Below are 15000 nucleotides of genomic sequence, written 5' to 3' on the forward strand. Positions count from 1 at the left end.
TTTAACTTTTATTTAAACTCACAAACGCTCGTGCATGTGCCTCACTGCCACATGCATATATACTGTAAAGTTTATACATTACATAAATATAAATTGCTCTGTTTCGCTGAATGGTGTACTGTATTGTGTTAAACTAATAAATTATAGTTTACTACCCCATACTGATCACCATTCTCTCCTGGGTAGGATATACTTTATTCCTGATTGATGAATTTGATAGGAAGCTCAGAATAAAGTCAGTGTAATTCCTGGCAGCGTGTCAGAGCTCTAGGATCAGCGTATAAACTTCACTCTTCAGACACCAAATGGAAGTGTTTCAGATGTACGTGAATATACAGGTGTATAAATATACAATTATATATGTAATGTACAGCTGAGCCTTGATCTAAACCTTTGACCCGAGATCCAGGTGTGGGGATGGATTTAGGAGGGTAGAGCCTGATGGTGTCTCCTCACAGTTCCAAGGTTCCTCGTCTTCATACTGAGTCCCATCATCAGGAGTGAAGAATCTTCCAAAGCCAGAGGTGGATCAGCTGATATTTTGTATCTGTTTTAATGCTTTTCTGAAGATTGATAGAATCATGAATAAGGTCCCCTGGTGGTCTAGTGGTTAAGATGCAGCGCTCCCACCGCTGCGACCCGGGCTCGATTCCCGGTCAGGGAACCATCCCCAGCCACTCTTAGTGCCGGTCCCAAGCCCGGATAAATTGGAGAGGGTTGCGTTAGGAAGGGCATCCAGCGTAAAACATGTGCCAAATCAAACGTGCGGAGGATCCGCTGTGGCGCCCCCTAACGGGAGAAGCCGAAAAGAAAGTTAGATAGAATCATGAATAAAGTGGCAGGACTTCTTTTTTTTAGACCCAAAACCAGACTCCAAGGTTTTATTGGTCATATTCTTCAGGGTGTGTTTAGTAATTCAGATAATTTCTCATGCAATCTCACTATAAATCCGTCTTTACTGCTTTCATCATAACAACATTCCATAATTACAAACACCTCATTCGCATATTATAGTATTTGCATATACTTAGTGTTTTAATTTGGTTTGTTAAAGAGGCTGCGGCCAATTAAGTCACACGAGATCAAAACACACACTGTTGTACAAAGGACTCATGTCAGGAGGTGTGTGTGTGTGTGTGTGTGTGTGTGTGTGTGTGTGTGTGTGTGTGTGTGTGTGTGTGTGGAATGAAAGGAATGAAGTTTCACCAGCTCTTCCATGGCAGAATTTTACACAATGTATTTAATTAATTTGAAATGTGTTAGTAGTCTATTTTCTGTCTGATCTGCAACATTACATCAAACTTTATAGATCAGATATCATTTCCAGGAACTTTAGCGATTTGTGAGAAACCTGGAGGCACTGTAGGGTCAAATCTGGTCAAAACATTGTTGCTCTAAAATAACTCCCAGGTCTTTTACTGTTGAACTAGTGGTTACAGAACATCCGTCTATATGCAGGTTGAAATGCTGGAGCTTCTGTATGCTGGTTTTTGGGCCAATGAGCAAAATCTCCGTCTTATCAGAATTTAATAGTAGAAAGTTATGCGTCATCACAACTTTTAACTCTTTAATACACTCAGTTATCCGAGCTAATTGATTTTGAGGAGATATATAGCTGGGTATCAACAGTGGATGCTGATCCTATGCCCTCTAATAAAATTTCCCAAGGGAAGCATGTATATTGTAAAAAGCAGGGGTCCTAGAACTGAACCTTGTGGCACACCATAATTTACTAGCATTAGCCTGGATAGCTCTCCATTAAAATCTACAAAATGGGAACGCTCAGACAGGTAGGATTTAAACCAGCTTAATGCCTGTCCCTGGATGCCGATGTAATTCTGTAAGTGAACCAGGAGAAGATCATGATCTATAGTGTCGAATGCAGCACTAAGATCTAGTAAAACTAACAGCAAGATGAAGCCTTGGTCTGAAGCTAGAAAAAAGGTCATTAGTGATAACTAGAGCAGTTTCTGTGCAGAGAAAATCTTTTCTAAAATCTTACACATAAATGGGAGATTTGAAATGGGTCTGTAATTTGATAGTGTGTTTGGATCCAAATGAGGTTTTTTTAATGAGGAGCTTAATAACTGATAACTTGAGGGGTTTAGGGACCTAAAGATAGTGAGGAGTTAATAATATTGAGAAGAGGCTCACCAGCTGCATGTAACACTTCTTTCAGTAGTTTAGTTGGAATAGGATCTAACTGACATTGTTGATTTGGCGTTGGTAATATCATACAGCTCTTCCTGTCCTGTACATGTAAAACAGTGAAGATGTGGAGTTGTAGGTGAGGGTGGATCAGGAGATGCTGTCAGAGGTTGGACCTCCACAATTGTTTTTTGAATACTTTACATTTTTTCAGTGGAGAAATTCCTAAAGTCCTCACTAGTAAACTGTGATGGAACACAATTTTCAGATCCCTGATTTGTTAATTTAGCTACTATACTGAAAAACTTGGGGTTGTTTTTGTTTTTAAATTTGCAAATCTGCTCTACCAGTAGTGTGTACAGTGTGAGATAATGGTCTGTGATGTCATCACTCTGAGGTAAAATATCTATATCCGTGACGTCTGCTCCGTGGGATGATATTAAGTCTAGTGTGTGGATTAAATTGAGTTGGTCTGGTGATTTTTTGTTTAACCCCAAAAGAGTTTAATAAATCCACAAAGGATAATCCTGGAGCATCATTTACATCTACATGAATATTAAAATCTCCTACAAGCAGCACTTTATCAAAACTGATCAAAGGGTCGGAAGAAAATCAGCATTGGGCCCTGGGGGTCTAGAGATTCATTCTAACTAAACCCTTTTTCATTGTTATTGCCCAACAACCCCATCCTCTCCAAGTTATATGAGGGTCACAAGCCATGATCAAGCTCAAGAAAGAAGCTGTATATCTGAGACACAGCTGTTGGTGGAGCAGGAAATGAACTACAAACTCGAAAGCTCCTGATGTGTAGGCGATTTCACCATATGATACAGGGTTACAGAAACAATCAACGGGACCCCAGTAAAAAGTTTCCGGTACCTAGGTTTAGTCCTGTCACATCAACACCCTGGTGAAGAAGTCCAGCAGTTTCAGTACCATCTGAGATGCTTTAGAGGGTAGTTTGAAGTCCCTCAAGGTGGTAAAGGACGTTTTTACACTTGCACCATTGAGAGCGTACTGACAGGTAGAAGCCCTTCCTGTTTCTGTAACAGCACAAGGCAGGACAGCCCACCAGAGACTGGTGCAGGAAGCTGAACGTACCAGCCGCACTGAGCTCCCTGACCTGCGTGATACCAACAGCACATGGTGCAGGACCAGGACGATTGTGAAGGACCTCCGCCATCCCATTGGACTCTTCTCCGCTATGTTCAGGGAAGCGCTTCCGCTTCTTGAAAGCAACACAATGAGAAGGAGCTTCTTCCTGCAGGCCATTTAGAGTTTAAACCAGGAAACAGTATGGGACCTCACAGTCTCACTTCCTTCACTGCACAATGACATCTTAACTCTGAACTTGCACAGTACATACCACCGATACTGCACATGGACACTAACAACTATCACACTAGATCACTTTCATTTGTACAGTCACTATCTGCCAACCTTTCAAGAACTCTTGTATATACATTTATTTTGTTATCCTTTTTTCATATTTTTCCATGTTTAAATGTTAAACAGTGCATTTCACTGCATGTGACAATTTGAACACATACATTCCATAATCAAAGACCAATTTAGAGAAGATCAACAGGCAAGTTAAGAATCAGACGAGCTGTGAAACAAATTATTTTATTATATCAGTTTCATTACAGGAAATACAAACTGCTCATGTGTTCCAGAAACAAGTCACAGCTTTGTTCTTGCACATGTTTATACATGAGACAATATTTCTGAAGGGTAACAGATGAAAGTTAAACAGGTTTACAGATTAAATGTTTAGGGGCAGCGGAGACCAAGGACACGGGCAGCCAAAACGCACCTTATAATTCAGACATGGTCCAGGTTTTTGCTGAGAATTCACACAGGCAAAACCATGTACCGTGTCGTAGCTGAAAGAGAGACAGAACACCAGGATACACACCACTGCAGGAACAGCTTTATAGAACAAGTGCATTCATATAAACCTGCAATTCACACTAGAGATTGTTAAAACCACGTACTGAAATTTAAACCCAACTAAAACGTGAAATCACTAAAAATCCAGAAAACTGGATCTGAGAACAGACCCTGCAGCTTTGAGAAAACTGAAGGGAAACTCACTATACAAACACTTGTCCAGTGCTTGAAGCTGGAAGACCAGACAGCGTTGTGGCTTCAATGGTTAGAGGTTTGAGGCAGATCATCCCTGGATATTCTTCTCTCAGTCTGTCGAGGGTTTCATAATCTCCTAATCCAGTAGGACTGTCACGGTTAAACCACTGAGTGTAACAAACTGAAAGAGAGAAGTTGTCTACAATCTTGAAGCTCTACATCCTGGTTAAAGCAGTACCTGGGGAACTGAACTCACCTTTGATATTCAGAAGCTCCTGACCTTCAGAGAAAACTCCTGCAACAGAGACACAACACTGAACAGTAACACAAAACCACAATAAACACTTAAAGTAAAGAGATTCAACTGGACTAACCCATTATAATCAGGAACACAAAGATCTAGAAGGAAAAAAAAAGAAAACAGAAGTTATGATTAAATCATCCATCTATGATTAAGAACCTGCATCTCCTACAGTTCAACCTTCTCTCAAAACAGCACACAAAAAGCATCAGAAGAAAGAAACTCACAGATGCCTTCATGCTGCCCAAAGTCTTCACTCCAAAACTAACAGAACAAAGAAACACACAACTATAGAGGAGGAAAACCACACAGAATTGCACCACAAAAGAGATGCCATTAACAGTAGTGTTTACTCACAAAAGGATCACGTCTTCACTACTGCACACGTCCTGAAGACCCACAAAGCTTCTATTTTAAAAGCGTCAGATTTATTATAGAACATTTTGATTGGTTTAGTTGCAGTGACATTTGATTGGACCAAGCTCCAGCGTAATAATGAGCAGCTGCAGCTGATTGGTCTGATTATTAATCAGGGAGCTCGTTACAGCAGATATGAGGCTTTAAACTCGTCTACAGAGACACCTTGTGGACAAACACAACTACTGCAACCATAATTATTTTAACTATTTTGTCCACTAGATGTCGCTCTTGTTCATATACTGTATATATATATTGTTATTCTCGCCAAGTATTGACTTCCTTTTTCCGGGTGACGTAATCGCCTCACCGTACATCATTGCATCGCGAGAGCGCGGGGGAAACTCGCGCACGCGCAGATTCGTGCTCCAAGTTTGTGCACGGTGAGCTTCATGGTGTAGCGTCTCGCTGTGAGAGGAAACAATGGCGACTGCGGGAACTGCGGCGACTGCGGCGGGAGGCACGGGCTCCGGGGGATCAGCGGCCGGCCAGGCGGGACCCGGGGCTTCGGTGGGCAGGAAGAAGGACGGAGGCCCGTCGGCTAAATTCTGGGAGAGCGCTGAGACGGTCTCGCAGCTCGAGACGGTTCGGCAGTGGGTCGGAAAACACTACAAAAAGGTTAGCCGGTTAATGCTAATGCTAACTGCTGTATGGGTGAATTGGCTTTGTCCCAAATGGGCATGTAGTTCACTACAGTAGGGTACGTCATGTATTCTCTCTGAGCGCACTCTAGTGCACTTCTACACCGGGCACGCTGCGGTTTGGGTTTCCGCCCGGGTTAACCGCCCTAACACAATCCCGTTAAACCGAAAATTATAGTATTGAGCTGTAAAAATGCACTTTAATTATTAATATTAATGTTTAATTAAACACAAAATATAATCTAAATACCTCATTTATTCACTAAACCAAAAATGAGCACAGTTCTGATTAAGTTTTTTGTTTAGTCTTTTTTGTCTGTTTGTGTTTTATTTATAGATTTTATACAGATTGAATTAAAGGTCTGTGATAATTAATTGTTTGGATCGGACGCTTGTGTAGATTGGACACTTCTGTAGATTGGACAGTACAGCAGAATTCGCTAGCCTAGCTAAGTGAAATCTCCTGTTTTTACTCTCTGAATAATTCATAAATTCGTGCTTTGTTTTGTTCTAAGAAACTCGTAGCAAATAAAATAATAGTTGTAAAGAGGATTAATTTATGATGTGAATTTTTCAGATGCTTGTTTTCAGTCAGCGATGTGAAATTAGCACACTGCTAACAACAAACAGGCTTTATTCATCAGTGTTCCGACAGAGCCCGCCTCCTGTGAGCCGGGATTGGCTCCTTCAATCCATCAGCTGCACTCCGATTGGTTAATTTGCTGACATTGGTTTAACATTACCCAATAAAGATGTTGTCTGCGTGAGATTGTGGCTAATCCTGGATCAGGAGGCGGGATTATTATTATTTAGAATATGGATGGGGGAAGAAACCGCAGCCCACCTGTTTTATTTATACACCCAGATCGCCATTATAATAGAAATAACCAGTAATAAAAGAGAGACTGTAAATATGATACCATCCTGATGATAAACTAATGTGGGTAGCATTAATGCATGAATTTAATACAGTATATATATATATATATATATGACTCTGCTGCTGTTTGCACAATCCTGCACTCCTGATCCGTCATATACTCTGTATAACAAGCTCGTATTAAATCTGTATTGTCTTGTAAGATAAATGCTTAGTGTTGTTATCCATGTCTGTTCTTTTAACTCATCAGCAGCTCTGTTCAAATCCCTTGTGTGTTTTAACACACTTGTCCAGTGACACTGATTGTGATTTATAAATGAGCGTACATCATGTCTTTATGTGCAGTATGTTCAGGCCGACTCTCCGTCCTGTAAATCTTTGGCTGGACTGGTGATTCAGCTGCTCCAGTTCCAGGAGGATGCGTTCGGACGCCGAGTGAGCAATCCGGCCCTCACCAAACTCCCTGTAAGTCCACACAGACTGAGCTGATGGCCTCGGCCCCGTCTGTGTTCAGAGATCTGAGTAGAAGAATCTGTAGATGTTTTTGCAGAAGGAGACTTTGTGACAGGTCTGTATGGAAATGTTCTGTAGTGCTGACATTTGATGGTCTGGTCTGTTTTGTGTTTAGGCGAAGAGCTTTTTAGACTTTAAAGCTGGTGGAGCTCTGTGTCACATCCTGGGATCTGCTTATAAGTTCAAGAGTGAACAGGGATGGTGAGTCATGACTCTAAAATCAGGAATTTCTGCTGCTTTTATACTTTTTTGCTTTTATTTTTCCTCAGTGTGTGTGTGTGTGTGTGTGTGTGTGTGTGTGTGTGTGTGTGTGTGTGTGTGTGTGTGTGTGTGTGTGTGTGTGTGTTCCCTCAGGCGTCGATTTGATTTGCAGAATCCATCCAGGATGGACAGAAATGTGGAAATGTTTATGAATATTGAGAAAACTCTTGCACAGGTAAGACAGAGACTGTGTGTGTGTGTGTGTGTGTGTGTGTGTGTGTGTGTGTGTGTGTGTGAGAGAGAGTGTGAGAGCTGTAGGTTGTGGTAAGGGTATGTACTTTTAATGCTTAATTCAGCTCTGGTGATAAACGTGTGTGTGTGTGTGTGTGTGTGTGTGTGTGTGTGTGTGTGTGTGTGTGTGTGTTTCTCTGTAATCTATGGTCCTGAAGAATAACTGTCTGACTCGACCAAACGTGTACATCGCTTCTGACGTGGACCAAAAACAGGCTGGCAAACTGAAAGACATCATTAAGAGACATCAGGTGAGGGACGTGAGCTGGACGTGAGGAGTCCACTGTTAAGTCCTGCTTTTAGTTCTGATTGTACATGTTCTCTTTTCATTAGGGATCCATCACTGATGACAAATCCAAAGCCACACATCTCATATATCCTTCTCCAGCTCAGACAGAGGAAGGTCAGATCACACACACACACACACACACACACACACACACACACACACACACACACACAACAATGTGCTGATTATGTAGTGAATAATTGTATGAGATCTGTGCTTATTTAAACGGATTTCCTTATTGTGTGTGTGTGTGTGTGTGTGTGTGTGTGTGTGTGTGTGTGTGTGTGTGTGTGTGTGTGTGTTTTAGAGGAGTGGCTGCGTCCTGTCATGCGCAAAGACAAACAGGTGCTGGTGCACTGGGGGAATTATCCAGACAGGTGTGTAACGCACGCACACACACACACACACACACACACACACACAGGCTGTTTGAGTATATATTGAGTATATCTGAATAATAAATCCAGATCTCCAGTGAGATAAACACAGTTTGTGATGGAGTCACTGAAGGGGAAATGACTCAGGGCTTGAAAGACACACGCTCTATCTAAGAGAACTTTACCTTCTTCTTGCTAGCAGTGTTAGCATCTCTGAACATGTGTGTGATGTCTCAGCATGTTTATTCTGTTATTGATTCAGTTCTGTGATGGTGATTTCACCCTGTTATGATGCAGTGTGATCTGATTTCCATTTCGATCAAAACAACGCAACGCAACACAACGTAATGAAGTGAATAAGTTGTTCTGCAATTTAATAAAGTACAGAATGATCACTTTTATTTCTTTGGTTCAGACCAACAACAAATCATTAATTTACTCAAAAACCTTCTGATTTCTAACTCGTGTCTCTTTCACACACACCTTTATAGTGTAAAAAAGATCAAATAAACCCATGTTCCTGTTGCGTGTGCAGGAAGTTACAGCTCTGCCTCTGCCATGTTAATCTGTAGTCTGTGATTTTCAGGACACGCCTCGGTCTCTGTAGTGTTGATATTCACGTAGCAGCAGCAGTGCTGAGAGAACGCGCTCGAGAAATCGACATCCTCATCAAATCATTAGTCACTTTATAAACAATACGTTTAACACATTTACTAATAATTATATAGAAATAAATCAATTTTTACCAACAAAATGTTAAAAACGACTCATTGTGATACAAATGCCAACTTTCATCTGATGCGCACTTTTTTCACATCGTTAATATTTATTCTGATGCGACTCTGAATCTTACCATCACTAGTACATACGTTCTCTCACAAAAGTAAGTATACCCCTCACATTTAAGCGAGCATTGTATTATATCTTTTAAATCCTATAGAAAAGAAACTGGGATATATTTTAGAGTAGTCGATGTGCAACAAAAGTGAGTACACCCTCAGTGAACATTTCAAAACCGTGTCCAAAGTGTGAATATTGTGTGAGCAGATTGTCATCCAGCACTGCTTTAATCCTCCTGGGCCTGGAATTCACCAGAGCTGCACAGGTTGTTGCTGGGATCCTCTTCCACGCCTCTATAATGAAACTTCTTTTGTTAGTCACTGTGTGTGTGTGTGTGTGTGTGTGTGTGTGTGTGTGTGTGTGTGTGTGTGTGTGTGTGTGTGTAAAATACACATTTTATTGTGTGTGTGAGCAGTTACGATACCTGGGTTTCTGCCAGTGACATGGACGGTGAGATTGAGGATCCTCCGAGCTCAGAGAAACCGTGGAGGGTGAGAAGATTGGACTGATCACACTACAGACTCCACACACTACGTCCTGTTTACCCTGAGAGCTTTATCCCGGGGGGGGGGGGTGTTGGGCTGATGTGTGTACTGTATAAATGTGGGTGAAGAGGTGCACATGGGATTTAAATGCATCATTGATGCTGTTCTGCAGAAGAACACATTCTTTCTGTCCTGTTAGTTTATGTATGATACAGAATAAAAGCTCACCTTGTTGTTGGATGTTACCTGCTCCAGGTGCACGCCAAGTGGGTCATGGACACGGACGCGTTTAACGAGTGGATGAACGAGGAAGATTACGAAGTAGACGAGAACAGGAAGCCGGTGATCTTCCGCCAGCGCATCTTCCCTAAAGAGGAGGAGGTGAGATCTCAGAGCTGGGTGTGTTCAGCGCTCGACTCGCCGGGTCTGTGCGCCTGCCGATTCCAGCACCGTTTAACTCCACACTGATCACCACTTTAGATCTTACAAAGAAAGTGTAGTGCATTTGGAGAGATTTGTGAGCAGCTTAGTGTTTATTTAGTAGAAAACACTCGCACTGAGATGTGTGTGTTAAAGCAGTGTTGGAACGCAGCGCTTGTGTGTGTGTGTGTGTAGAAAAGTTCTGCATCATCCATCTGTTTCACCCTTCCTCATCCTCCTCTTTCTCCTCCTCTTTTTCACCCTGCTGTGTGTAAGACTGTTCCATTCTCTCGTTCATTCTCGCATTCTCTCGCTCTTTCTCTCATCCCTCATCCCGTTATCCCGTTGCCGTGGTTACTGATCAGTCTTCCCGTACACCTGATCGTAAGGAGCGAAAGTCACTGGCTGGAGGAAAGAAGAGGCGTCGCTCCCCATCCCCCCCGAGCACCCCCGCTGAGTCCCGCAAGAAGGGCAACAAGAAGGGGTATTCTCTCTCTCTCTCTCTCTCTCTCTCTCTCTCTCTCTCACACACACACACACACACACACACACACACACAGAGAGAGTTTGGAATGTTTAGAATGCTTCTCACACTTGTCTCTGTGGATTTAGGAACACCGGGCCACACTGGAAACGCAGAGGACATCGTGATGATGATGAGCAAGACGAAGATCTCACCAAGGACATGGAGGATCCATCTCCTGTTCCAGGAATGGAGGAGGTTTCACTGCCTAAGAATGGTAAGAGCACAACCACACTCTCGCGTGTGCGCACACACACACACACACTCAATGTTTCCATTTCCCCATATTTAATTAAAGGTTTGGGACAGCACATTTTTTACTTTGATATAAATAATATTTAATATATATAATATTTAAATAAATGTGTCCAGTGAGAAATGATGTTTGATGTTTTTTGGTATACTGATTATGAAAGTCGGTGCTCCCTGTGACTGTGTGTGCAGCCTTGTGCTGCCATCTGTTGGCGTGTTACAAATCTAGCTGAAAGTTTGTAATACCTCCTCGTACAGAACGCTAGAATCTGTGTGTTTTCTCCTCCTACACTCCCCTGAAGAGCATTTTGCTGTTGATAACTCGAACGCTCTGCTCTGAGATTAAAGCCCAGTGATAAACAGTAAACACACATGAACATGCAGGCGGTAAAAGTGTTCAGAACAAGTGTATGGAAGTAAAGAAGCAGAAATGAATGAATACTGAGTGTAAGCTGTGTGTTGCTGCTGCAGTGAATCAGAAGAAGGACAGTGAGAACGCCCCGGTTAAAGGAGGAACCATGGCTGATCTGGGTAAGAGAACTCTCTGTCTGCATACACTTGGAGATACATCACTTACACTCTGTAATCTGAACAGATTTACAATAACTGATCAATAGATGTGAAAATAATAATAATCTGAGCTGCTGTATCATTAAAGCCTCTCTCACGCTGTGTGCCTGTTTCTCAGATGAACAGGAAGACGGCTCTGTGGGTTCTGGTGGGAAGGTGAGAGATTTTATCGAGTGTGTGTGTGTGTGCGCGCGCGCGCGTGTGTGTGTGTGAGAGAAAGAGAGAGATGCTCAAAGCATTGTATAGTGTGTGAAGCTGAAGTTGATGAAGGTAGTGCAGTTTATCACAATTACAGAGACTAATAGAAAGGTGTGTGTGTGTGTGTTACAGGATGATGATGAACAGGGGAAAATGGAGATAAACCGTCTCATGGACTCTGGTGAAGATAACGTGACCGAACAAACGCATCACATCATCATTCCCAGCTATTCGGCCTGGTTCGACTACAACTCGTAAGAACTTCTGTTTCATTACATCCTGTGTGTGTGTGTGTGTGTGTGTGTGTGTGTGTGTGTGTGTGTGTGTGTGTGTGTGTGTGGAAGCGGCTGGGAGTAATTGAGCTAAACTAATAAATAAACACTGATTATAACTATTGGTATGAAACTAAATTAATGTTTATTCTTAACTAATGACTAATATACAGTATTTATTTAATTTATTATAGTTTATTTAAAAAGTGTACACATTCCGTATCTGTGTGTTTGTTTGCACCTGACAAAAAGACACATTCCAGTGCTCTGTGCTATAACCCCCCCACCCCACCCCCCATAACCCCTTTTCTGATTCTGATAGATCAGATTCATTATAATCTGTGTGTGTGTGTGTGTGTGTGTGTGTGTGTGTGTGTGTCCAGGATTCATGAAATAGAGAGACGAGCTTTACCAGAGTTCTTTAATGGAAAAAACAAGTCTAAATCTCCAGAGATGTAAGTGTTATTTTATTTCATTAATGTTTTTCAGCAGGTTCTAGTTTTCTTTTTGATCCTGTCCTCAGTCTTTTCACTCATAAGAAGAAAAATATATTAGTTTGTGATTTTTTTTTCTTTTTTTCAGCAAATTGTGTGTAGTTTGTGAATTTGTTTACATCTTGTACACTTGGTTCTGTTTTAGATATCTCGCGTATCGTAACTTCATGATCGATACGTACCGACTGAATCCTCAGGAATATCTCACCTCCACCTCCTGCAGACGCAACCTCACTGGAGATGTGTGTGCTGTTATGAGGTACACACACACAAACCATGCTTAAAGTCTGTTGTTAATTCGTACAATAAACGCGCGTGTGTGTGTGTGTGTGTGTGTGTGTGTGTGTGTCGAGTCAAGTCAAGTTTATTTGTATAGTGCTTTTCACAGCAGACGTTGTCTCAAAGCAGCTTTACAGAAGTCTTTGTGTGTGTGTCAGGGTGCACGCGTTCCTGGAGCAGTGGGGTCTCATTAACTATCAGGTGGATGCTGACAGCAGGCCGATGCCAATGGGTCCTCCACCCACACCCCACTTTAACGTTCTTGCTGATACTCCATCAGGCCTTGTCCCTCTCCACCATCGCCCCCCGCAGGTCAGCATGCACGCACACAGCTGTGTTTATTATTGATGAAACACACACCTGGAAGGAGCTTTGTTTTGGTCACCTTAACGCTTCTGGCTCACATCAGGCAACAATAAAACATTTTCTTCAGCTGAAGTTGTGGTCATGTGATCATTCGGAGTGTTTGTATGTGACCTGTTGTGTGTTTGTAATGTATGTGTCAGGTTCCCTCAGCTCAGCAGATGCTCAACTTCCCAGAGAAAAGCAAAGAAAAACCCACCGACCTGCAGAACTTTGGCCTCAGGACAGATATGTACTCAAAGAAGAATCCTAAGGTGAGCTTCACCAGAAAACACCTGATGCCCTTGCTCAAGGTCATTTGGGTTATAAGGCCACTGTCTGGAACATCCTGAATGTTGTGATGTCACTTAAGCAAAGTGTCACCTGGCTAGAGTCGCTACTAGAGGTTTATATCTCTCTCTCTCACTCTCTCTCTCTCTCTCTCTCTCTCTCTCTCTCTCTCTCTCTCTCTCTAACCCTCTCTCTCTCTCTCTCTCTCTCTCTCTCTCTCTCTCTCTCTCTAACCCCTCCCCCTCTGTGTTCCAGAGTAAAGGAGGAAGTGGTACCCGAGAATGGACTGAGCAGGAAACTCTGCTGCTGTTAGAGGTGATGCTGATAAATTCATCCTCCTGAGGTCTCTGCATTTTGGTTGTAATTTCTTAGACACGTAATAATGTGTGTGTGTGTGTGTGTGCGTGCGTGTGCGCCCGCCCTTACCTGGTGTAGGCTTTGGAGATGTACAAGGACGACTGGAACAAGGTTTCGGAGCATGTTGGCAGCAGGACACAGGACGAGTGTATCCTTCATTTCCTGCGGCTGCCTATTGAGGACCCGTACCTGGAGAGTTCGGAGGCGTCTCTCGGGCCCCTGGCGTATCAGCCCGTCCCTTTCAGCCAGTCAGGAAACCCTGTGATGAGCACCGTGGCCTTCCTCGCATCCGTGGTGGACCCCAGAGTGGCTGCAGCTGCCGCTAAGGCTGCTCTCGGTGTGTGTGTGTGTGTGTGTGTGTGTGTGTGTGTGTGTGTGCGTGCGTGCGCGCGCGCGCGCGCGCACTAGGATTATTGTGTGTGCCAAAATATGTTGAAATAATTCTGTTTTTTAATACTGTGTGTGTGTGTGTGTGTGTGTGTGTGTGTAGAGGAGTTCTCCCGTGTGAGAGAGGAAGTCCCAGCGGAGCTGGTCGAGGCTCATGTGAAGAAGGTTCAGGAGGCAGCGAGGAGCACAGGAAAAGTGGACCCCTCCTATGGCCTGGACAGCAGCGGCATCGCGGGAACAGCTCCGGACGAGCCGGAGAAAACCGGTACAAAGATTCTTCTCTTTAGTGAGAACACTATCCGTTGTGATGATGCGTCACAGTGATGTGTGAGATGTAGCTTGATCATCCTGTAGATGTGGTTTAGAGACAAAGTAATGAGGAGTTCAGGTATGAGTAGAACTGGTGATGTGCAGCTCCGTAACTGAGGCAGATGTGATTCACATCTCGATGCCTAACCAGTGATACATTAAAGATACACATGAAACATCTTCAGATGTGATACGATCCCCCCCCCCCCCCCTATATAGTGTATATATTATAGTGTAAAAAAGATCAAATAAACCCATGTTCCTGTTGCGTGTGCAGGAAGTTACAGCTCTGCCTCTGCCATGTTAATCTGTAGTCTGTGATTTTCAGGACACGCCTCGGTCTCTGTAGTGTTGATATTCACGTAGCAGCAGCAGTGCTGAGAGAACGCGCTCGAGAAATCGACATCCTCATCAAATCATTAGTCACTTTATAAACAATACGTTTAACACATTTACTAATAATTATATAGAAATAAATCAATTTTTACCAACAAAATGTTAAAAACGACTCATTGTGATACAAATGCCAACTTTCATCTGATGCGCACTTTTTTCACATCGTTAATATTTATTCTGATGCGACTCTGAATCTTACCATCACTACTTTAGATGTTACATCTATATACAATATATTTACACATCACACACACACAAACACCAGTCATCACCACCAGATGGCGCTATCCAGACAAATTCCGGCAGCAGGTGAATCTTTCTATAATTGATTTGAATGTTGTTAGTGTAAAACATGACGAACGTTTTAAACACTGAAATGAGCTGAAAATTACAAGTGGAATATTTTATCTGCTTCATAAATGACCTGTGTTTTATAACA

At 42.6% G+C, this 15000-nt stretch overlaps 3 protein-coding genes across 8 annotated transcripts in view; 1 reads left to right on the forward strand and 2 right to left on the reverse strand.

Moving 5' to 3' along the window:
• Positions 1 to 15000, reverse strand: part of LOC310719501 (beta-1,4-galactosyltransferase 3) — a 389210-nt gene that overhangs the window by 221584 nt on the left and 152626 nt on the right. The window lies entirely within an intron of this gene.
• Positions 3768 to 8536, reverse strand: LOC310719511 (cartilage intermediate layer protein 1). The gene is made up of 6 exons (XM_083529326.1): positions 8532 to 8536; positions 4765 to 4801; positions 4611 to 4635; positions 4493 to 4531; positions 4246 to 4417; positions 3768 to 4034 (listed from the first exon to the last, which is right to left on the reverse strand). The coding sequence occupies exons 2-6, from the start codon at positions 4774 to 4776 to the stop codon at positions 3914 to 3916; spliced, it is 369 nt and encodes a 122-aa protein (XP_083385452.1). The 5' UTR covers positions 4777 to 4801; positions 8532 to 8536; the 3' UTR covers positions 3768 to 3913.
• Positions 5229 to 15000, forward strand: part of smarcc1a (SWI/SNF related BAF chromatin remodeling complex subunit C1a) — a 13803-nt gene continuing 4031 nt past the window's right edge. For all 6 annotated transcript variants that reach the window (XM_083529224.1, XM_083529226.1, XM_083529223.1 and 3 more), the window contains exons 1-21: positions 5229 to 5572; positions 6821 to 6940; positions 7104 to 7189; positions 7343 to 7424; positions 7639 to 7731; positions 7814 to 7883; positions 8077 to 8146; positions 9402 to 9477; positions 9727 to 9852; positions 10257 to 10375; positions 10504 to 10631; positions 11138 to 11197; positions 11355 to 11392; positions 11567 to 11688; positions 12090 to 12161; positions 12346 to 12459; positions 12638 to 12791; positions 12986 to 13096; positions 13368 to 13427; positions 13548 to 13806; positions 13960 to 14121. In XM_083529224.1, coding sequence (XP_083385350.1) covers positions 5378 to 5572; positions 6821 to 6940; positions 7104 to 7189; positions 7343 to 7424; positions 7639 to 7731; positions 7814 to 7883; positions 8077 to 8146; positions 9402 to 9477; positions 9727 to 9852; positions 10257 to 10375; positions 10504 to 10631; positions 11138 to 11197; positions 11355 to 11392; positions 11567 to 11688; positions 12090 to 12161; positions 12346 to 12459; positions 12638 to 12791; positions 12986 to 13096; positions 13368 to 13427; positions 13548 to 13806; positions 13960 to 14121 — 2317 coding nt within the window. In that variant the 5' untranslated portion in view covers positions 5229 to 5377. The remainder of the gene's footprint in view (positions 5573 to 6820; positions 6941 to 7103; positions 7190 to 7342; positions 7425 to 7638; positions 7732 to 7813; positions 7884 to 8076; positions 8147 to 9401; positions 9478 to 9726; positions 9853 to 10256; positions 10376 to 10503; positions 10632 to 11137; positions 11198 to 11354; positions 11393 to 11566; positions 11689 to 12089; positions 12162 to 12345; positions 12460 to 12637; positions 12792 to 12985; positions 13097 to 13367; positions 13428 to 13547; positions 13807 to 13959; positions 14122 to 15000) is intronic.

Source organism: Silurus aristotelis, assembly GCF_946808225.1.
Source record: "Silurus aristotelis genome assembly, chromosome: 25".
NCBI lineage: Eukaryota > Metazoa > Chordata > Actinopteri > Siluriformes > Siluridae > Silurus > Silurus aristotelis.

Coding starts and splice junctions, on each gene's coding strand:
- LOC310719511 (XM_083529326.1), bottom strand. Junction 4,532..4,610: donor TGTGTTCCTGATTATAATGG/GTTAGTCCAGTT, acceptor TCTCTGTTGCAG/GAGTTTTCTCTGAAGGTCAG. Junction 4,035..4,245: donor ACTGGACAAGTGTTTGTATA/GTGAGTTTCCCT, acceptor TCTCTCTTTCAG/CTACGACACGGTACATGGTT.